Source organism: Leptopilina boulardi, unplaced genomic scaffold (genome assembly GCF_019393585.1).
Source record: "Leptopilina boulardi isolate dan_hultmark-lab unplaced genomic scaffold, ZJU_Lbou_2.1 LbouV2_70, whole genome shotgun sequence".
In the NCBI taxonomy this organism is placed as follows: Eukaryota; Metazoa; Arthropoda; class Insecta; order Hymenoptera; family Figitidae; genus Leptopilina; species Leptopilina boulardi.
In genome coordinates, this window is record NW_026138017.1 from 539,598 (window position 1) to 563,309 (window position 23,712).

At 26.5% G+C, this 23,712-nt stretch overlaps 2 protein-coding genes across 14 annotated transcripts in view; one reads left to right on the forward strand and one right to left on the reverse strand.

The window, feature by feature from the left end:
- LOC127290557 (caveolin-1-like) overlaps positions 1–23,712 on the forward strand; it is a 253,523-nt gene that overhangs the window by 214,657 nt on the left and 15,154 nt on the right. Inside the window, exon 5 of one of the 2 annotated variants that reach the window (XR_007844382.1) lies at positions 17,367–17,607. The exons of the other annotated variant lie outside the window; for it this stretch is intronic. The gene's annotated coding sequence lies outside the window, so the exon portion shown is untranslated. Of the gene's footprint in view, positions 1–17,366; positions 17,608–23,712 lie in introns of those variants that run through there. 2 annotated transcript variants of the gene reach the window in all.
- Positions 1–23,712, reverse strand: part of LOC127290541 (nuclear factor 1 X-type) — a 64,033-nt gene that overhangs the window by 38,819 nt on the left and 1,502 nt on the right. For 3 of the 12 annotated variants that reach the window (XM_051319198.1, XM_051319194.1, XM_051319199.1), the window contains exons 1-2: positions 21,133–21,942; positions 8,987–9,142 (exon numbers count right to left, since the gene is read on the reverse strand). In XM_051319198.1, the coding sequence (XP_051175155.1) occupies positions 8,987–9,142; positions 21,133–21,213 (237 nt within the window). In that variant the 5' untranslated portion in view covers positions 21,214–21,942. Of the gene's footprint in view, positions 1–8,986; positions 9,221–11,692; positions 11,939–13,810; positions 13,978–21,132; positions 21,946–23,712 lie in introns of those variants that run through there. The other 9 variants (XM_051319192.1, XM_051319195.1, XM_051319196.1 and 6 more) reach the window with 8 other exon arrangements.

Below are 23,712 nucleotides of genomic sequence, written 5' to 3' on the forward strand. Positions count from 1 at the left end.
GCTAAACGATTGTCGCAATGGCGAAAGTCTCTTGTGACTAACCCTCCAAGTTGATCGACCTCCTAGACGGAAACCCAAGAGAGTTACTTATCGAAAATTTCACACACGTAGAAACCACTTGGATAAAGAGACAAAAATAAAATCGTTCCTTTTTTTATGTAAAAAAAAAACCTTTTCACAGCCTTTTATTGTATTTTCCCCACCCCTATCGAAAACATGAACAGTTTTTTTTCGAAAAAAAGAAATAAATCAACGAATTAGATAAAAACAATAAAGGATTTTTTTTTTTATTTTATTCGATTACGCTCTGTGTCTATTTAACGAAGGGAATTTTATTTCCCATTATATTTAATCGACGAAGCTAATAAACTAATATTGTAAATTAGTGAGAATTTACTATTTCAAATTGGTAGAAATTTTCACTAATTTTTAGTAAAACTTTACTTTTCGATTTAGTAATAATTTTTACTACTAAGTTTTTAGTAAAATATTACTGATTTAGTTTTTTTTTTTATCCAAGTTTTAGTGAAAAATAATTAAAAATATCAGTTTTTTTAGTACTATTACTATTTAATTTAGTAATATTTTTTTTACCAAAGTTTTAGTGAAAAATGACTAAAAATTAGTTGCAATTTTTTACTAATTAAAATTAATGAAAGAATTTTAACTCATTGAAATTTTAAAGAGTAGATTAAGTGTAAAAAGTTGTTATACAATCTTTAGGGGGGAAAAAAAGTCCTTGTTTTTATATAATAAAAAAAAGAAAGAAAGTTTTCTCAATTGACTTCAACTTTAAAGTGAAAAAAGACATTAAAGTAAGGCAAACTGTATTTTTGGATTAAAAAATTTCGGGAAAATAAAAATTTTACGTTAAGTGGAAAAAAAAACCGCAACAGGCAAAAGTTTTTCCAAAGTAGTAAAGTAGTATCCAGACTAACTTTTAGAGAAAAAAAAAAGTAGTGCAACTGACTTATTTCTTTATATTTAAAAAATTGTTTACTTAAAATTTTCCCCGAAAAAAAATTGTATTTTATTTATTTTAATTATTTTTTCATCTAATTAATTTTTTTCATTCTAATTAATATAAATTATATTTAAAGTATGAAAAAATTTATTTCATTCAAATAATCGACTGTTATATCGAATATTTTTTTATTATTTGAGTCAATTAAATGATATTTACTTCGAATACATAAATTATTGATAAACAAAATTTTATTTAGTTCAAATAAAAATTATTTGGTTGTAAATATTTATTAGATACACTGAAAAAAAGTGTTTGGTATAGACAATCAAACGTTTGGTTGGTATTTAAGCAACCAAAATTTTTTTTATTGAATCAACAAAATTTTGTTTGTCCCAATTAAACTTTAATTAGGACAACAAAAATCGTTTTTTTTCTAATTTTGGTTGTGTCAAACAAATTTTGGTTGAGACAATTAAAATTTTGTTGATTCAACAAAAAAAATTTTGGTTGCTGAAATACCGCAACCAAACGTTTGGTTGTCAATATCAAACCCTTTTTTTCAGTGTAATAATTAAGATTATTTGAAATAATTTTTTTTTCATTGTAATTTTCAGTACGCGAATTTCAAATAAAATTTTCAATTCAAATGAACATATAAAAAACATGTTAATACACAGTATAAATAAATGCATTAAAAATGATTTATAAAACAAACCAAGTACGTATATATATATTTATATATATATATATATATATATATATATAATGTATGAGAAAATTGGAAATATAGAAAATTTTTGTTGAAGAGAGGAAGGAAAGATTATTATAGCGTGTGTAAAACGTCAATTTAAAATTTATAGCTTATAGAGAGAGAGAGAGAGAGAGAAGGAGAGAAAAAGAGAGGGTGGTTTTTGGAAAGAGTTAAGCATATATAGGGGTTGAGGGCACGAGGGGAGGGGGATGAGGCCGGATAGACTCTGGAAATATATTTATTAATTTGGCAACGATCCCGAGTGTATAGCTGGTGGCCCCTTACGTTACAACGTTATGACGCGAACAAAGCGACTCCACGATTTCTTTATAGGCAATTCCGGGGTCTGCATAGAGTGTTGTAAATATTGCAACCTCCTCACTTCTATAGACACCCTTCCCCCTATTTTTTTTTTTTTTTTTTTTTTTTTTTGCTAGAAAATCTTCTCTGACTTTATATATGTACATATATATGCCTCGCCGACCGCCGAATTCAAGACTTCACCTCAGTTCATTCCGCCTCTTTGACTCTCTTCACTCTCTTACGGATTTCCTTACTTTTTTCCACTTTATGGCCCCGCGCGCACATATCGTTACTTCCGGTTTTCTCACAGGTTCGGGGCGTCCCGGAGTGAAAAGCCGTTCCACTAGAATTATTATTTTTTTTCTGCATCTCCTTTTTATTGTAATATTATAATTATTTTTTTTTTTAAATAATAATTTCTATTATTATTATTATTATTATTATTATTATTATTATTATTATTATTATTATTAATATTATTATTATTGTTATTATTACACTGAAAAAACAAATTAATTTGATTCAAAATAATTGGTAACTTGATTATTCTCTCTAAATCTGAATTAGTGAAAAGTGAGCTACTAATTTAAATTAGTAAGAATTTTCACTAATTTTTAGTCACTTGTTACTAAAAATTTAGTAAAAAAAATTAAAATAAATTGAATAGTAATATTTTACTAAAAATTAATAAAAATTCTTATTAATGTGAATTAGTAGCTCATTTTTCACTAATTCAAATTTAGAGAGACAAAATAAATATTTTCTTAAACCAAATAATTTTTATTTGAATCAATTAAATGTTATTTTATTTTAAATACGGAAATTATTGGTTCAAATAAAAATTATTTGGCTTAAAATAATATTTATCTGATTAATAGTCAAGTAAATCTCTAAATTTGAATTATAGTGAAATGTAAGCTACTAATTCACATTAGTAAGAATTTTTACTAATTTTTGGTAAAAAATTACTATTTGATTTAGTAGTTTCTAAATTTTTGACTAAAATTTTAGTAAAAAACTTACTAAAAATTATTGAGAGTTCGTTTACAAATTAAAATTAGTGAAAATTTCCACTTATTTTTAGTCATTTTCCACTAAAATTTTAGTGAAAACAATCTTTTAGTGAAAAAAAATGTTACTATAAATCAAATAGTAATTACTAAAAAGAAAAATTGATTTGACTTTGACGTCTTTTTCACTTATATAGAGTAGAACATTCGTCTGGAAAAGTTTTTTTTTTTTTTTTTGTTTTTACTTGAATAATGGAACTTTTGTCTGACTTCGACATCTTTTTTCCACTTAAAACTAAAATTGATTTTGCGGAACTGCTTTTAGTTAAAATGAGATTTTTCTATAACTTTTTATTAACTTTTTTCCTGAAAAACAAAGAAACTATATTTCTACTATTTCATTGCATTTTTTTTTTGCTTCCAATTTGTACTAAAATTTGTAAACAGTTTCTTTCAATACAATTTTTTTTTTTTGTGAATTTTCCGAACGAATTTTTTTTTTCATAGTAAAGTTAGAGAAGATATAAATATTTCAAACGATATCTTTGTCTGACTTTTGAATTCTTGTTCTACTTTAGTTTCAAAGTATTGTAATTTTTTTTTTTTTTTGCCTCAGACAGAAAACTATTTCTCTACAATTTGCATTCTTTCAAGGACTATATACAATAATTTGCAAAGTAGTAAAAATTGTGTAAATCAAATTTTTAGCGCAGAACGGATAGAATAAATCACAAACACATATACAGTTGATTTTTGAGGGAGTTCCAATATTTTCAAGCAATTGTGCGCGCGAGATGTCGTGTCATGCGATTGACCTCTTTAATGTTGTATATTTGGCAAGTTTTACGGCGGAAGAAATCGCTGCTTAGTTTCTGGCACTTGTCTCTTTTTCATTCAGCTATCTCACATTGATATATGATTCAAGATAGATGTGTGTATACAATTTGTTTCTCTTTTCTTTTTGAAAATTATTAAAGAAAAAAAAAACAGATTGCAACTATACGAAAATGATTCTGTTTTATCGATCTCTATTTCTAGATATTCCTGGGGGGGAAACTCTATAACGATTTTACATAATACACAGATTGAACCCGCCTTTCGCGACTCGATGTTGGTGCTTCAGACAGACGGGATGAATTATATCTTCGAAGGAAAACCCCATCTCATTGGAAAGAATCTGCAGATTAGAAAACTCGGCAACGCACACGACTCAAGGCACTGGAAGAATTGTTTTTTTCCGGGTACATCCTTTGCCCGTAATTCTTTATCGGAGACAAGGAGATTTTTCTTCTTCTACTTTTTTTTTAGTTTTTTTTTCCTTCTCTTTTTTTACCTTCCACGAGTTTCTGCACAATCGTCTGGCTGTAAGTCCTAATTGCGTTCAAGTACTCGAGCTAGTCTCGCTATTGTAGTGTGGGATAACATTGCTGAGTTTCTTCATTTGATGCTGTCTTTGTTGCAAGACAAGTCTAATTGGAAAGAAAAGCTATAGAAAATTTCGACAAGATTGATCAGTTCAACTTTTTTGTATATAGATACTTTTTTTCTCGATATAATAAGAAATTTTACAAAAGAAAAATTTTTCAACAAATATTTGTTAATAATTTATATTAAATTTTTAAAATTAATATTGAAAAAAATATTTTTTTTCTTCTTTGGTCCATTGTACCTCGGATGCTGTTGGATTTTTTAAAAAATGCCAGTTGTATTTTTTGTAAAGAAATTTAAATTTTCCAAATTTTTGTCCACTTTGGTCCATCGGATGCTGTTGGTCCTATCAAAAACTGGTTCATTCATTTTTTGTATATCACTATCTTGAGATAACTCTCCTGTTAGGCTCCAAAAAATTTGTCTCGCAAATTAAAATTTTTAAAATATTTTTTTCTCCTTCGGTCCATTGTACCCCGGATGCTGTTGGTTTTTTCAAAAAATGCTCGGTGCATTTTTTGTAAGGAACTCTCTTGAGATAACTTCTGTGATGTTTCTGAGGGTTTTTCTTAAAAATTTAAATTTTCCAAATTTTTGTCCACTTTGGTCCATCGGATGCTGTTGGTCTTATCAAAAAGTGATCCATTCATTTTTTGTAGATCACTATCTTGGGATAATTCTCCTCTTAGTTCCGAAATTTTATATCGAAAATTAAAATTTTTTAAATTCTTTTTTCCTTTTCGGTTCATTGTAGTTCGGATGCTGAACTGCGTACGCAGCTCGGATGCTGTGGGTCCTTTCAAAAAAAGCTTAATACTTTTTTTGTAAGCAACTCTCTGGAGATAACTTCTGTGGAATTCCAAAAAGTTTTTTTTCTTAAAAAATTAAAAACAAATGTTTCCACTTTGGTCCATCGGATGCTGTTGGTTCTATCAAAAAGTGGTTCATACATTTTTTTTGTACTCTTCTCTGTTACTCGTGATAACTCTTTCTACTATTCCCGTGATTTTATCTCGAAAATTTTTAATTTCGAAAATTTTCTCCACTTTGGTCCATTGTAGATCAGTGAATAATAATCCTATCAAAAATTGCCCCATACTTTTCCCCAATATTATTTTATCAATTTTTCTAATATTTATTGTTGAAAAATATTTTTACCATTTTTCAAACACTAATCTCATTATTAAAAAATATATCTACTGTTTTTTTATCTATTTGAAAGAATCGTATATTTTTTTTTACTATCAGACAGTAAAAAAAAGGGACAAAAATATAAAGAAAAAATATATTCTACCTTATTCGGCATTATTTTATTTCCTATCTTTTTTTGAATGTCAAAAAATATTTAATATTTCACGAAAAAACAAGAAGTAAAATTTTTTTCTTATCATCACACCCCAAATTCATAAATTCCGCTTATCCTCTCTCTTATATATATATATATAGCAATTACATCGTTCCCTATTAAATTTCTCTTAATTAGAAATCGGGATTCGTTTAAATGGACTTTATCGTTTGTTATTCTTTCTGACTTTTCTCGTTCCACTTTTTTTTTCTCTCACGCCCTCACCCTTCGGGGCGCAGTTAAGAGTTATGAAAAGATAGGTGAGACAACGATAGTGATGGTGGGAGGGGAGGGGGGGGGGTGAGCTCGTTAGATGAATGGGGCCGACATACGTAGTAAGGGGGTGCTAGTTTGCATAAATTTAGGAAATACAGGGTGGAAAATCGATATCCGCATAGAGATTATAGATGGTGGTTGGTAGGCGCCGCGTAGCCGCAGCCTCCGTCGCGACGGCGTATGCGCTACATGTCTACACACTCTCTCTCTCTCTCTCTCTCTCTCTCTCTCTCTCTCTCTCTCTCCTCACTATCTTTATACGTGTATATATGTATATATATTCTCTCTCGACTCGTTGTACTTGTCTGCTCAAATATTTCACTAGGTGTTGGTAAAACTACTACACTCGTTTCGCTCTCAGCCGTGTAAATATATATATATACGTTTCCGCATCCTCTCGTCGTGCGCCGGAATTAAAGTAGTCGATATCATCCTATGTGGCCTGTGTGTCTTGAAATTAAGGAAAACGAATCTAAAGGGCCTTTGCCACTTTACACAAAACTGCGTGGGTCAGTATTATTTTAATAAAAAAAATTTTTTGTAACAATTGTTACGTTCTACAACAGGTAATAATATTTTTTTTTGTTCAAAGATTAAAATTTAAAATGTTATTTTTTTCACCTGAAAATTATAAAAGTTATTAAATATAATTATAAAAGTTAATTTATTGATAAAAATAAAAATATAACAGTAAAAAATAACATTTTAGATTTTAATAGTTGCGTACACTGAAAAAAAAATTTATTTGATTCAATTTATCTGTTACTTAATTATTATCAAATAAATATTTAGCTGAACCAAGTAATTTTTATTTTGGGAAATTAAATTTTGTTTTAAATACAGAAATTATTGGTTCAAAGGTTATTTAATTACACAAAAAAATTATTTGGTTCAAGTACATATTTGATAATAGTCAAGTAACCAATTATTTGAGTCAAATGATTTTTTTTCAGTTTACAAACTAACATTATTATCATTGGTTGTTCAATATAAAAATTTTTACGAAAAATTTTATCTATAAATAATACCAACCCGTCGCTTAAATTTTATTGTACGACTGAATCAAAGTTGAACCATTTTTTCTTCTCTTTCAGTAATTTTATTATTTATTAAAAATTTGTTTTTAAAATATTTATTTAAACTTTAAAAATTATTTATGTGATAATAGTCAAGTAACCATTTATTTGAATCAAATAAAGTTTTCTCTACTTCGAACAATGCTATTTGTCCCTGCATTTTATCCCACTTTTAAACCAAGAAAAATGTTTGTTTTAATCAAAAAAGTATTTCTTTGATAAAGGGTTAAAGAAAAGTTTTCTTTAATTTAAAAAAAAAAATTATTTGATATAAAGAAAATTTTTTGATTTCAAGAAATACTTTTTCAATTTCAAAAAAAGTTTTATTTAGAATAAAAAAAATTTTTTTAAATAAAAAAAAAACATTTCTTTGACCCTATATCAAAGGAATACTTTTTTGATGCAAAGAAACATTTTTGTGGGTGTAAATATTTACTTGAACAAAATAATTTTTATTTGAATTAAATAAACTGTATTTAAAAAAAAAAAAAAAAATTTTCATGAAATTAAATTATTCCGTAAACTTTATCCTCCTCTTGGCTTTTCAAGTTCTAAAACTACTTTCTCCCATATATATAAAGAAACAGAAAGTGATTTGAAGGTTTATAGTTCATAAACACAATGATATCCTTTGCCAACTATGATGCTATTTCAGTATATAAAGCAGTCAATATATCGCCTAATTTTAAATCACTGACACAGATATTAACACAAAACGATTTATTTCATAAGCGCATGGAATTTGCAATTGTATAACTCCAATTCTCAATTCGCATTTCATTTGAAATTTAACTACAAAAAAAAAAAAAAAAATTAACAATTTTCCCATCACAGTTTTCTGAGAATCTCAAATTCGAGACCATAAAGTGTATCAAATTGTTGATAATGCAACGTTTTAATGCTGTTTATGGTCTCAATTTGAGAGCCTCAGAAAACTGTGTATATACAATATAAAAATTTGTAGAAAAATTAATGAAATTTCTTAAATTAATTTACTTAAAAAGTATAAATTCGCAGAAATTTTTCTATATTTCTCTTGGCCAGTAATTTGCAAATATCAAAATCTCCTCAAATATATATATATATATATATATATATATATATATATATATATATATATATATATATATATATATATATATATATAGTAACAAAAACCACACAGGGCTTAGAGATTAAAATCTAACGATCTAGAAAACTCCAATCGATTTGAAAAGAAAATCCTTGTTCAAAGTATAAATCCGTCCGTCTACTCGCTAAATACCGCAGCATCGCGGGATTAAAATATTGATCGACCGGCGTAGAACGAGGGAGAATGCGAATTGCGGTAGAGAGAAGAACTAGTGGCAGGGGGGTAGATAAATAAAATGAAAAAAGAAAATAATTCCCCACCCCCCTCTCAAAAATCCGCAAAGTCAATAAAAATTTCATCTGTATAAAAATTCAAAGAAATTTCAATTAGAAAATAAAAGTTGTGAAAAGTTTTAAAAATTAGATTTTTGATTTTAATCGAATATTTTGGGTTAATCTTCTTATTTTAATGGGAGAGGGAATGATTTGAAGACAAAAAAAAAAAAAAAATGTCATTAAATGGAGCAGATTATTTACGCTTTTTTACTTTTTAATTACACAGAAAATTAAAAGGCATTAAAATAAGCTGCAACGCTTATTATTTTAATCCAATTTTGCTTATTTTAATACCAAAATGAATTAAAATCATAAGCGTTGCAGCTTATTTTAATGCCTTTTAATTTTCTGTGTAGCAAAAGTAAATTATATATATATTTAATATCGCAGAATTAAAATAAAAAAAAAAAAAATTGTACTCACCTGGAGTTCTTCTTTACACTGTCGTTCCTCTTCGAGACTCATCCGTTTCTCGTGCTTCTTATAGTAACGCCTTTTTGCAGCTTGTAGGTTAAACCACGTGTAGGAGAAAGACTTCACGAATGGTAGAAGGGCCTCAATGAATGGATGGAACTCATCCTGAAATCAAAGACGTCCATTTCACGTTCCACTTCATTGTCCACTTCATTTAACAGATCGCTCTTAATGTCTCTCCACCTACATTTAAAAACCATCAGACAATAGCTACTTTCGATGTTACAGGCACAACAGTCACCGCATGCATCTTTTTATTTTTCTCTCTCATTTTCTAAGTAAAAAAACAAAAAAAAAAAAAAAAAAACACAGAGGCTGGAGACATAGTTCTCTCATAAGATCGAGAAGAAAAGACTTCAAGAAAGTGATTTTAGATTTTTCATTTGAAAGAAGCAATTTTAAAAAATTGCCAAAAACAATTTATAAATGAAGAACCTAACGAAAATCGTAAAAATAATTATGGTAAAATTTACACAATTGTTGGATAAAGTTTATGAAACAGAATAGTCAAATTTACTCTCTTAATTTATGCTATACTGTTTTGTGAAATTTACCATGTTGTCTAAATTTTACACAACAGATAATAAAATTTATACAACAGTATGGTAAATTTTATACAATAGTATTGTTTACACAATAGATAGTGAAATTTATACAACAGTATGGTAAATTTTACACAACAGATAGTGGAATTTATACAACAGTATGGTAAATTTTACACAACAGATAGTGGAATTTATACAACAGTATGCTAAATTTTATACAACAGTATGGTAAATTTTACACAACAAATAGTGGAATTTATACAACAGTATGCTAAATTTTACACAACAGTATGATAAATTTTACACAACAGTATGATAAATTTTACACAAGAGTAAGAAGAATTTTACACAAATGGTACAAATTTCTTACTAACATTTCTACTCTTTGGAGGCAATTAGTATTAAAAAAAAAAAAAAAAAAATGAAAGTAAAACAATGAGAACGGCTCATAGTGTCATACGTCATGGATGAGACGAGTACTTATATACATAAGTAATGTTTGCAAATTCAAGGTCCCTTACTACTTGACCTTGCACGTGTGATACAGGCATTTCTCCTTTTTTTTTACCCCCTTCGCGTATATGCATGACACAAACTCTTCCCGTGAGTTTTATCGTGGAATCTCGGCCATTCAACTGCACTTGACAGAGTGCCGGAACCAGGAACGAATACTAGACGCGCTTGGGGCGATGCCACATGCTACGCAGGGGGGGGGAGAGGGAAAGGATAACATTCAAATGTTTAATACATGCTAGCCATCTAATTTCCATCCCTTATTTATATAAATTTATATTCATTCTTAATTATTTTCACTTTTGTTCAATTGAAGAATTAAAAATTTTTGACAAAAATCACATTTATTTATTCTTCTTTCAAGTAAATTGAAATAAATTTGTGTTTTATCTTGATTTTAAGAGTTACAATTGTGCCTATGTAACACGCGATATTTTCATTCACATTTGTGAAATATATTTTAATACTGACATAATGGAGGGGGATTTTTTTTTTCTTATAACAAACGATTGCCTCTCACTTTTTTCCCTATTGTATAAATAAGTAGAAAAATTTTAATTGAAGAGGCAATTCTATTTCTGCAAATGTTTCGTAAAAAAAAGAAAAAAACCAAGATTTCGAGAAAAAAAGAAAGGAAAATTTGTAATTTAAAATTTATTTTTCAAAAATATTTTCGAAATTCAACTAAGAAAATATTTCGCAAAAATGTAAATGTTGATTTCATTTAATTATTTCATCTCTAAATTTATTGTAGTTACGCTAAATTAATAAAACGCTGCATTAAAAGGAATAAAAATGGGAAGCAAAAAAAAAAAAAAAAAAAAATTATCTAAATTTGCCCCGAGAGCTACATACAGATGCATTCAAATAAAATGCGACTATAAAATACATTCACGTATAATAAATTTCATTATTTCAAAAATCTTCATATTTATGAAACAAAATTGTTCTTCCCGGGGATATTTTTTTATCTCTTTTTTTTAAATTTCTTCTAATAATCTGCATCAAAAAAAAAAATAAATAAAAATAAATATAAAATACATGTTGATGTAATCTTAGATTTTGATCTAATAAATATTTTCAGCTGAATTGACGATAGTTTAAACTAAACGACTTTCTTGACTCAGCAATACATTTTCACAAAAAGCTTCGTAGGCAAATTTTCCCCCCAAAAAGATAGAAACAACTGAAATAGTATATTTCTGATTTATCTCTAGCTTGCATCTTTGAATTTCAGTAACAGATGTATATATGGAGAGAGAGAGAGGAAACTGAGCCTTAAAATCTCTCAAGCAACACACAAGTTTTATAAAATGCGTAAAAAAAAAATGGTAAATTTTTTTTTCTCCTAATTTTTGATGAAATACTGTAAAATTATTTATTACATTATGGTAAATTTAAACAACAAATAAAGATATTTTTTTCTCACATTGTTACATGAAATATTTCCTAAAATACTGACCCGAAAAATCATGTGGAGGAGACAAAACTATCATTTACAATTTTACAGAAAGTTATAAAGAAAAAAAAAAAAAATTTTTTTTTTTTTGTCCAAATCTAACGCGTAAAAAAAAATGCTAATTATAACAACACCAACCATCGAGTATTCGCAAGCACTGTGGCCGCTGTTGTACACTACCGTCTGTCTATTCCACTGTCGGTCCAGCTGTCAGAAGCACTGATTCTTACAATATCCGTAATATTCACAACACTCCTCCGCCTCTTTAATGCAAGATGATCGAGGCCTCATTTGTTTTTGTCGTGCGCGAAATTAAGCGCACAATTTTTCACCTATTCGTCTTATTCAAATAATATTTTTCCCAAATTTTTATCACTAAAACACCTTTAGATCAATTTTTGTTTTTAATTTCAATTTTTAATTGCATTTTCTTGCAAAAAGAAAAGAACCAAAAAAAAATTTATCATCACTGTGTTATAGATTATAAACTATATGGTCCGTCACCTATTTATTATCGAGCAAGGTCAAAAAATTTGTATTTGTTAAGAGAAAATTTTTAATTATCTACAACTATATTTATATCAAACTATAGGATAATTTCAATTTGGAGAAAGTTTCAAGGAAATTTCAAATCTTTACAGATACACACGTTTCAAAAGAGAGATGGTTTAGAAAGCAACCATTTTGCTTTGTACCGAAATAAATTGTACTATTTTCGTCAGGCCTCAATGACGTGGAGAGAGAGAAGCTATTTTTTAATGACACTCCGTGTGGAGACAGTGGCAGGTTGTTGTCGAGTATTTTGTACTCTTATATTCATTCCTCTATAAAAGACGATATCATTTTGGATTTCTACATCTGTAACTGCGCAAAAATTTGCCCTTGAGATTTCAAGATATTAATTTTTAACTAATAGAATACTTTTAATACAAAATATTCCATTAAAAATATTAATCCGAAGATAATTTACAAAAAAAAAAGGGTTTAGAATTCTGAATCCGTAAGATAATTACGAGGAAGCAAGTAGAATTAAAATGAAATTTGTTCAATATGGTGATGAAAAAAAGCAGCTTTTAACAAAGCTGCTAAATGTGCACCATGTGAATGTTGAACAAGTCATTCTAAACTTTGAGAACTATATGAAGTTTGAGGATCCACAATTGTGGTTGTAACAGCTCTTGTAACTTCTCTGTTTTCAGGTATGTAAACTTATATCAAGTTCAACATTATATTTTCATATAATGAAAAGGGGATAACCAACCATGGATTTATTAACAAGTTTTATGCATCTAAAGATAATTAACCTATCGTCAACAAAAAGATAAAAATTTTATAATCGAATTTTTCTGAATTTTTCAACATCAAATAAATATAGAATTATCTCTAAATTAATCCATATATACAATTCGGCTTCAGAAAAATATGGCATATCTGCTGAAGTAATAGCAAAATTTTCTGCCTTAGAACAATTTTTGAAAAAAAAAGATATTGTAGAAAAGAATTCTATAAATATTTCGGCTATATTTAGCCTTTCTCATATATTTCAAAAGCAAACAGACAACAAGGACAAATAAATTGATGATTCATAAATTAGACAAAATGCAACGTATTATAAGAATTTTTTTCGGAATAAAAATCATGACAAAATGAAGAAATTAAAAAAATATCACAGTTTGAAATTCGAATATGAAAAACCATAAAAATGTTTCAATTTTTGTACAAAAATCCAGATATCCACACCTAACATCTCGGATAATACCAATTTTCACACAATAATAGAAAATAATTTCTAAATTTAAAAAAATGATCCAAAATAGAAGAAAATTTTACTATATATAATTTGCTCCCATAAAAAATTTCGCATATCTTGAGGCATAGTGAAATTTTGAATCAGATATCAAATAAAGAGAACAAGATTACATTTATTAATTCTTATTTATAATTACAAAAAAATTATTTAATTTATTATAATGCTATTGAATTACATCACAAAAAATAATTCCCCCCTACAATGAGGAAGCAATTGCAAATTGATTACGTGATCATTCTCAACGAGATGATAAATGTGGATAAAAAAAAAAAATCAATAAAAAAAAGATCCAATTTTCAGAAACAAATTATTATCGAAAAAAAAATCTTAATCATATAGAAATATTTCCGCACAAAATATAATTTTTAATTTCGAAAAAAAATGGTTCTTTTCTTTTCTTAAATTGATTCACTTCCGGTTAATATATAGAAAGAGGGTTTATCAACCTTTCTAATTTACGAATTTGACTTTGAATTTTCGAATTTTGTAAAACAATATAACCGAGTGCGTGTGTGTAATAGAAACGTTGGCACAAAACGGAGACGACGTTTAGGTCGTCGCGACGACACTGAGACGCCGGTGGATGAAACGCGCGTATCGAGACGCAAGTCTCGCGCCGAAGGCACCGCGCGGCGGCCAGGTACGGCACCCCAAACAGTTATTAATAGCACTTGTCCTAGCTTACTAGATTTGCCCTCGAACCGACGCAACCTCTCCCCTCCCGCCCCCCTTTGCTTCTTTTCGTATCTTCCCCCCCCCCCCTCGCCCACCCCCGAATCTTCTCAAACGCACCAAACTTCCCCCCTTTATTTTTTTTTTTCTTTAAAACCGCATTTCCTCTCTTCATCTCAATTTTGGACTTATTAATTCGAAAAAAATTAATTAATACATTTCATACTAATTATCTAATTCATTTAATGAAAAATAAATTTACTTGAACTAAATAATTTTTATTTGAATTTAATAAACTGTATTTTTGAAATAATTAATTTCTGTATTTAAAACAAATAGAATTTAATTGAGTAAAATAATAATTATTTTGTTCCAGTAAATATTTATTTGATAATCAAGTAACCGATTATTTGAATTAAATAAATTTATTTTTAGTTGTCTCATAACACGTAATTATTATTTATAATAATTAATATTATTATTTAAATAAATAATAATTATAGTTATTATTTAAATGAATAATTATTATTTAAAAATATTTTTGATCTTGACACACATTTTAAAAACTATTTAAAATTTTTCAAAATCTATAACACTTTTGCCTACAAGAATGATGTGTTTCAAAATTAATATGTGTGAAAAATATTTTAACGCAACTAATCGGTTACTTGATATTATCAAATAAATATTTACTTCAAGTAAATAATTTTTGAGTCAACTAAAGTTTATTTGTTTCAAACAATTTACATTCGAGCTTTTATTTGTTTCAAATACAAAAATTTATTGGTTCAAATATAATTTAATCCGAATAAAAATTATTTGGTCCAAGTATAAATATTTATTTGACAATAGTAAACGAATATTTGAATTAAATAAATTTTTTTCTCAGTTTATATACTCTAAAATGGTTCAAAATATTAAGATTTTCTTTTTTGAACCATCTTTTTAGGACCTAAATAATGCAATATAAAAAAAATACTATTAAAATATTAAGAGGTCAAAATAAAGGCAAAAATATTACATTTTGACAATAATATAATTTAAAATTTATTAAAAAATAACCACACCCAGAGAAATGATTTATTTGAATCAAATAAAATATATTTGAGTTAAATAAACGTATATTTGTCTCAGAGCCATACTAACTTATTTATTTGGCGTAAATAAAAAAAATTTTTTTTGTCAGAAATAAATTTTTCTTTGCCTCAAATAAATTTTTTATTTCAATGAAATAAAATATATTTGCAACAAATAAATGAGTTAGTAGGCTCGGAGAAAAATATACCATTTCTCTGAGTGCATATTGCGAAAATTTCAAAATCGAATTTTAATTAATTTTTATAGAAATAATGACAAAAATAAATTTCATTTAATGAAATATTAGTTTCACTATCTTTTACTCCAAGAATAAAAGACATTTTTCTTTAATTAAAAATAAAGAAAACAAAGAAAAAAAAATCGCAGTAATTCAAAAATAAATGTTTCCTTATATATCATATCTGGAGACCTTGTTATCTTAATTGTGTCATAATATCGTGTAAAGGATCACAAAAGTACAATATTGAAGAATTGAAAAATAAAAAGAGATGGAATCATTTCTATAAAAAAAGTGACCCTTAACATTTTCCAGAAAAATGTTGGAAAATTTTTATATGTCTCTCAAACTGTCCATATATACCTTGGGACCATGTTACCCAAAAAAAAGCAATGGAGTACGAATTCAGAAAAGAGAGTAAGAAAAAGGAACAAGAGAGTATAGGAAACCACGCGGCTGCTTCTGGCTATGCTGTAGCTAAAGTCGATCGATAGCCAAACTCCTCTCTGTCTGGCGGGACATAACATAGACACACAAGCTAGAGGAGAGACGAGAAAAGCACAGTACCCGATAGGAGAAAAGCACAACGTGAATTGGCCAAAAACAAGAATTCGTTTCTTCCAACAATTTCACTGAGAGAAAAGAAAGAAAAAGAGAGAGAGAGAGAGAGAGAGAGATGATTATGGCATATACACAGTGTATATATTTACTTCCACATGAATGAATGTCATTTTCTATCTCGAAACAAGTTCAAAGGAGAAACATTCCATCTATATAAAAACAAAATAGAGATTTTCGTTTTTCAAGACCATTATAAAGCTGATCAAATTTTCGTTTTATTTTCAATTACTATATAGAAACATTTTTCTGTCCGATGAATCATTTACTTATACTACTCAAAAAAAAATGCAATTCGGAAAAATCCTGTTTGAAGGATTACGCAAATTTTTAACAATATTAACGTAATTAAAAAAAATTAATTACGCCAATATATATATATATATATATATATATATATATATATATGGTATTCCCGAACAATTATCTCAAAAATCGAAAATTATTCAAAAAAATCCAAAATTTATTTGGAACTAGCTCATAGCATCCGTTGTACTACTGTCTACGAAATTACGAAAAAAAAACAAGTCTCTCTAAGAAGGAATTTTTCTACTATTAAAAATACATTAAACTGTACTGTCTGACTAAAATAAACTCTTACTACTGATAACGGCAAAATTACATACCATAAATCAAAACTATGTCTGACTAATAGTTTTATCATCTGTAGGAAATTTAGAAAAATTGAACCGTGTCGTCTGACTGGAAATTACTTTTACTACTCATATTACTTTTGCAAGAGTAAAAATTTCTCTAATTGTCCCTTCTTAAGGGGAGTCACAAACTTTATTTTGACCCCCACTTAAATTTAAATTATTAAACGAGGTTATATTTTTTTTTCTTGCATCATTTGGGTCCTAAAAACATATAAGGTAGTCAAAAAAAAGGAAAATTTTATTTTTTGACCATTTTAGAATTTTTATTTTTTAAAAAAATTAATATTTTTGAAAATCCATGCGAGAGATTTTAAAGAATTATTAAAAAAGTGTGAAAAAAATTTGACAATAAAAAATACTTAAAATTGTAATAGAAAAAACAGTTTAATAAAAGAGTTCAATGATGTTTTAACTTATATTTTTCTTTCTTTTTTTAAAAAAATTTAAATTTTTGAAAATCCATGCGAGAGATTCTTAAGAATCATTAAAAAAAAAGCGTGGAAAAAAATTGGCGATGAAAAATAGTCAAAATTGAGAAAGAAGATAGATATATTTAAAATCTTAATTTTTTAAAGAAATTAATTTCTAAAATGGTCAAAAATAAAAATTTAATTTTTTTTGACTTAGTTATTAATTTAAAATTTTTAAAAGAATTTTTTTAAATATTAAATTTAATAAATAATAATTAATGTTAAAAATAATGAAAATGTTATTAAAATATTTTAAAATGTATGTTTTTAGGACCCAAATGATGCGCAAGAAAAAAAGACATATCTTTCTACGATCATGAAAATGTAAAGGATTCAAAATGAAGATTGTCACTCCCCTTAAGGCAAAGTAACATTAATTCTGAATGACTGCGATTTTTCTACATATTCGATTATTTTTTTTTTTTTTAATTTAAAAATCAAAATTCTGCCTAATTATAAAAATAAAATAATAAATTCCGCTAAGTAGAAAATTCACTGCATTAAAAAAAAATGAATTTTATGAAAATTCGTTTAATGTATTTTGTTACTTTCAAAAAATATTTACGGACCTAAGGCCATAAATTTAAAAATATTTATTTCAAATTAAGATCCGAAAAAGAATAAAATAAAATATTTTCTAAAATAATTGATTAGTTTATTGATTTTTATCCCGTGGAAGATAAAATCTATTCATACGGGAAGTGCTAAAATACATATAATATATATATATATAGAGAAAAGCTTTTAAATTGTTTTGGTAATAACTATGCGATTATTAGTTGTTAGATGTTGTTTTATGCAAAGCTGAAATGTTTGGATTCAAATCTAATTTTGAGGAAAGCTGTATAATATTATGCAAACGTTGTATAGTCAAAGGCAGAGGAAAATAACGTTTGAAGCTTATATGCTTAAGGTATATCAAGGAGAAAGAAAAGAGGATATGCACCACCCCAAATAAATGTCGTGTACGACGCGCTAATGACTGTTCTATGTTTGCTGATGACGCGCGCGGGGTTACAGAGAGAGAGAGAGAGAGAGAGGACAATGAACTTTCATTTGTATATCTACTTCGTGTATGGTACACTAGAAAAAAAAATTTATCGTTTACTTGACTCAAATAAATATTTATACTTCAATCAACTAATTTTTGAAATAATTGAATTATCAAAAATGTATTTCAACCAATGATTTCTCTATTTGTTTCAAATATCAATTAACTCAAATATAATTATTTGAAACAAGTAAATATTTATTTACAATCCATTAATTATAATAAATTGTTCTTTATTAACCATAAATTTATCAGATTTTTTAAATCCCGTTTTTTAATTCTAAATTCGCGAAATTTTACGAAGCAACGTTTATATGAACGATTTTTAAAGAAATAATTTTTTAAAATGAAAATTTTTATAATTTTTTGCCTAAACAATATTTTTTGTAGTTTTAATTAATCAACAAATTATAAAAAAAATATTTTTTAGGCAAAAAATTATAGAATTTTTCATTTTAAAAAATTATTTCTATAAAAATCGTTTATATAAACGTTGCGTACTTCAGCTTCGTGAAATTTTTGCACATAAAAGTTTTGTAAAATAACAAATTCGACAAAAAAATTCCAATTTATTTTTATATTTCAAATTGAAATCAAATTCAAATCGATAGGCGTGAGAAAAGCAATCTTTTTTTTGCAACAAGAAATTTTATACAAAATGTGAAAAGGAATATATTTTCTATCAAAACAAAACAATTTTTTTCAAATATATATATATATATCGATGCAACTTTTCCGTCAATCGAAATAAAATAGAATATTCATTGGACACTGTTTATCAAAAGCCGTATCACTATATTCATTCGAATAAAATATAAAAAAAAAAATAAATATTTTTTTCAAACCAAATTGAATTTGCAATCAAATGAAAAATTTTTGATTTTCCCACTTTTTTCTGTGCGTCACTAACTTATTTTACTAATTTTTTTTTATTTAAATATATTTTTTTATTTCAATAAAAAAATACTCATCGCATTTCCTTCTTTTTAATCTTTTTTTACCCCTCATTCCAGATTTCTCTACATTTATGTATTTATATATCATTCCTGAAAATATTAAAAAATATTTTTCTACTTTTCTCTCATTTTTTTTTTTTTACTGTAATACTGCTACTTTTTTTTATTCGTATCATTTTTTTTTTGCGACGAGTGAAAAATTAAAACCCAAACTTAATTTGCAGATTAGACTCTCCACGCCATGTACATACTGCTGATGCGCTATATATATATATATATATATATTAAAAAAGAAAGTTTCTCGCTTTCGTGATTGCAAAACATTTGAGGGAATTAAAAACCCTTTCTTTTAATTGCAATTGCCGTCGGATTGGATTTGGGACAAGTTGTTAAAGTTTTTTTTTTTTCTTTTCTCTTTCATAATAAAGTGATCTTCTTTTATCACAATAATTTATACAGTAACAGTATATACTGTATAGTGTGATTGCTACACTATGCAAAAAAAAAAAAAAAAAAAAAAAAAAAATCAAATGAAACTTCCAAGTAGGGGAGCGGGGGTTTAAAGAAAAATAAAATAAACGTGCGATCGGGATGACAAGCACGCGGAACAATTGGACAGGTTTGCGTGCATTCATGATATTGTATAAGTGTCCTTCGTACGTGTTCAGCTGTCTGTATACCTTAATAATCTTCCGATTTTTTAAAAAACCGTCAAGCAATTTGAAAAAAAAAAAATTCTTTCCCTAAATTCATCTTACTTTCTTCTTTTTGCAGAAAGAAATTTTTCAATTTATGTTTATATATTTGGTACACATTTTATATATATAATATAATAATAATAATAATAATAATAATAGTACAATAAAAAAAATTTTATTTGATACAAATAATTTTTTTCAGTGTAACATTATAGTATCATTCATTCTATTATTTTTATTATTATTATATAATATATTTGGAATTATATTATATAATTATATTATATAATATACACTATATTTGGTTCAAATATACACTGAAAAAAAAATTTATTTGACTCAAATACTCAATTACTTGACTATTATCAAATAAATTGTATTTGAACCAATAATTTCTGTATTTGTAACAAATACCATTTAATTGATTCAAATAATAATTATTTGATACAAATACATATTTATTTGATAATAGTCAAGTAATCGAGTATTTGAATCAAATAAATTTTTTTTTTTTTAGTGTAACAAAAATTATTTTAATTATTTATCTAATTTTATATTTAAAGAAGAAATTAGAATTTAGAAATAAAAATTTTTACTCTCGATCTATTGATGAAATAATTCGGAACTTGCGAAAGAATAAATTTTCGAATTTAATATTTTCTAACATGATAAATCAAGTGGGGGGGGGGGAAAAGAGAAGAACTTCGATATTGATAAACTTGGAAATTACAAAAAAAAAAGAAATTGACAAAATTTTTATGCATCAAACAAATGATTATCAACATGAAAATCAAAAGAAGAAATTTTCTAAATTTTTCCAAAAAAGATCGAAATTTGGGATTTTTTTTCAAAAAATTCATAACTAAAAGAAGCTATCAAAATTCTCTATAGCACCAATATAAAGAAAAAATTTCGCCATAAGCCATTCAGCAATAAAGAAACGATATGTTAATCAAAATGATTCAGTTTTAATAAAAAAAAAAATATTTTTCCTCCTAAAAAGTAAAAAATCAACTTAAAATTTTATTGTCAACATTGACAATAATTGTCACTAAAAATTGTAATTACGGAAACAAAATCATTTGAAACAAGGTTTTAGAAAAAATAGAAGATTTTTAACTGAAACAAATATTGCTATTCGAGTGAAATTTTTATTGCAGTTCCAGGCAAATTTATTTTTTTCCGTAGAAAAAAAAATGAAAATAAAACAAAACGAAACAAAGAGAACAGAATTTTCCTTTTTGATGAAGTAATATTAATCTCAAATCATTTTTTTTGTTTCAATAAAAGCAAAATCAGGGGAAAGCAAAAATTAATATAAAATCAAAGCACCTGTCCTACGGAAGGGGCCTGCAGGTAAGTCGAGACATCCGGTTCCACCATGCAGCTCCTCAGAGTATCCGGGATGAACATGAGTAGCTGGGACGGTGGTGGTCCAGGCTGATGCCGGTTGACACCTGGATGACACTCCTGAGCCTGGAGCTTCAGCGTTCTAAACGTCGTGGATGCCAAATTGAAATAATTGACTCAAATTGGCCCCGCGAATTTTTTTTTTTTTTGGTCCCGATAAAGAAGGGACCAAAAAAATTCTCCCTCCAATTAGTATTTCTTTTTTTTTTTTTTAATGATGATTAACTCAATTCACAATATTTAATAATGGACGTAGTGATGCAATTTTCACGAATCCCGAGGATTTTTCTCGCGGAAGGATCAAAATGTCCTTCCTTTCTCGAAATTCGAAAAATTTGAAAATCGAGACGTTCTCCAAAATTTTTATATTGAATCTGATGATAATGATGATTATTTTCCCGCCTTAAATGGTGATCACTGATCACTTGATGTAGCCTAAAAATTTTTTGACTCTTTCTAATGATATTTTGACTTTTATTATTTTTTTGATGATTTTTATTATTATTTTTATTTATTGTGAATTGATTGTTGTTATTGTTGTTGGGTGGTGGCACACCGCACCCAGGCACACGCATCCTATCTAACGCGAGCCACACTCCTCACTCGACTAGCGTTTTCTTGGTCGTCGTTGTCTCGTTCCCGTTTTTCGAATAAATTTCTTCTTTCTCTCTCTCTTTTGTCTCCGTTTCCCTATTTCCCGAACGGGGAGACGCCAGGTCCCAGACTACGCCGACTCGAAGCTTTTGATGATGCGTCGGCGTCGGCGTAAAAGCTCTCTAATCTCGCGCAAACTCGTGGCCCACACACTCGCACTTTCTGATGGAAAAAAAAAAAAAAAAAAAATTTCCGCGACTTTACTGTGTTGAAAACGAGAAAATAAAATCACGCACTGCTAAAGAAAATAACACCCTTCTTTTTTCGAGAATTTTCTTTTTTTTTCTTTTTCCTACACTGCAAAAAAAAAAAAAAAAAAAAAACTTTATTTGATTCAAATAATCTTGATTATTATCAATTAAATATTTACTTGAACCAAATAATTTTCATTGGAACCCAGGGGAAATATTTAAATTCTTACTAAAAACAAAATTTTTTGGCAATTCTGAATTTATTTGATTCAAATAAAAATTATTCTATACAATGAAAAGAAAATTATTTGATTCAAATACTCGATTACTTGTTATCAAATAAATATTTACTTGAACTAAATAATTTTTATTTGAATTAAATAAACTGTATTTGAGCCAATAATTTCTGTATTTTAAACAAATATCTTAAATAATAATAATAATAATGTGATAAGAATTAAATATTTATTTGTATCTTATAATTTTATTTGTACAGTGAAAAAAAAATTATTTGATTTAAATAATCTTGATTATTATCAATTAAATATTTACTTGAACCAAATAATTTTCATTGGAACCCAGGGGAAATATTTAAATTCTTACTAAAAATAAAATTTTTTGGCAATTCTGAATTTATTTGATTCAAATAAAAATTATTCGATACACTGAAAAAAAAATTATTTGATTCAAATACTCGATTACTTGACTGTTATCAAATAAATATTTCAAATAATTTTTATTTGAATTAAATAAATTGTATTTGAGCCAATAATTTCTGTATTTTGGACAAATATCATCTCAAATAATAATAATAATAATAATAATAATAATAATAATAATAATAATAATAATAATATTGTGATAAAAATAAATATTTATTTGTATCGTATAATTTTATTTGTACAGTGAAAAAAAAATTATTTGATTCAAATAATCTTGATTATTATCAAATAAATATTTACTTGAACCTAATAATTTTCATTGGAGCCCAGGGGAAATATTTAAATTCTTACTAAAAACAAAATTTTTTGGCAATTCTGAATTTATTTGATTCAAATAAATATTATTCGATACACTGAAAAAAAAATTATTTGATTCAAATACTTGATTACTGGACTGTTATCAAAGAAATATTTACTTGAACCAAATAATTTTTATTTGAATTAAATAAACTGTATTTGAGCCAATAATTTCTGTATTTTAAACAAATATCATCTCAAATAATAATAATAATAATAATAATAATAATTATTATTATTATTATTTATTTGTATCGAATAATTTTATTTGTACAGTGAAAAAAAATTATTTGATTCAAATACTCGATTACTTGAATAAATATTTATTTGTATCAAATAATTATTATTCGAGCCAATTGTATTTATTTCAAATACATAAATTATTGGTTCAAATACAATTTATTTAATTCAAATAAAAATTATTTTAAATATTTATTTGATAACAGTTAAGTAATCGAGTATTTAAATCAAATATTTTTTTTTCTTTCAGTGTATCGAATAATTTTTATTTGAATCAAATAAATTCAGAATTGCCAACAAATTTTGATTTTAGTAAGAATTTAAATATTTCCCCTGAGCTCAAAATAAACATATTTTCAATAATAAAAAAAATTAGCAAAAAGAAGCAAAAAGTATGA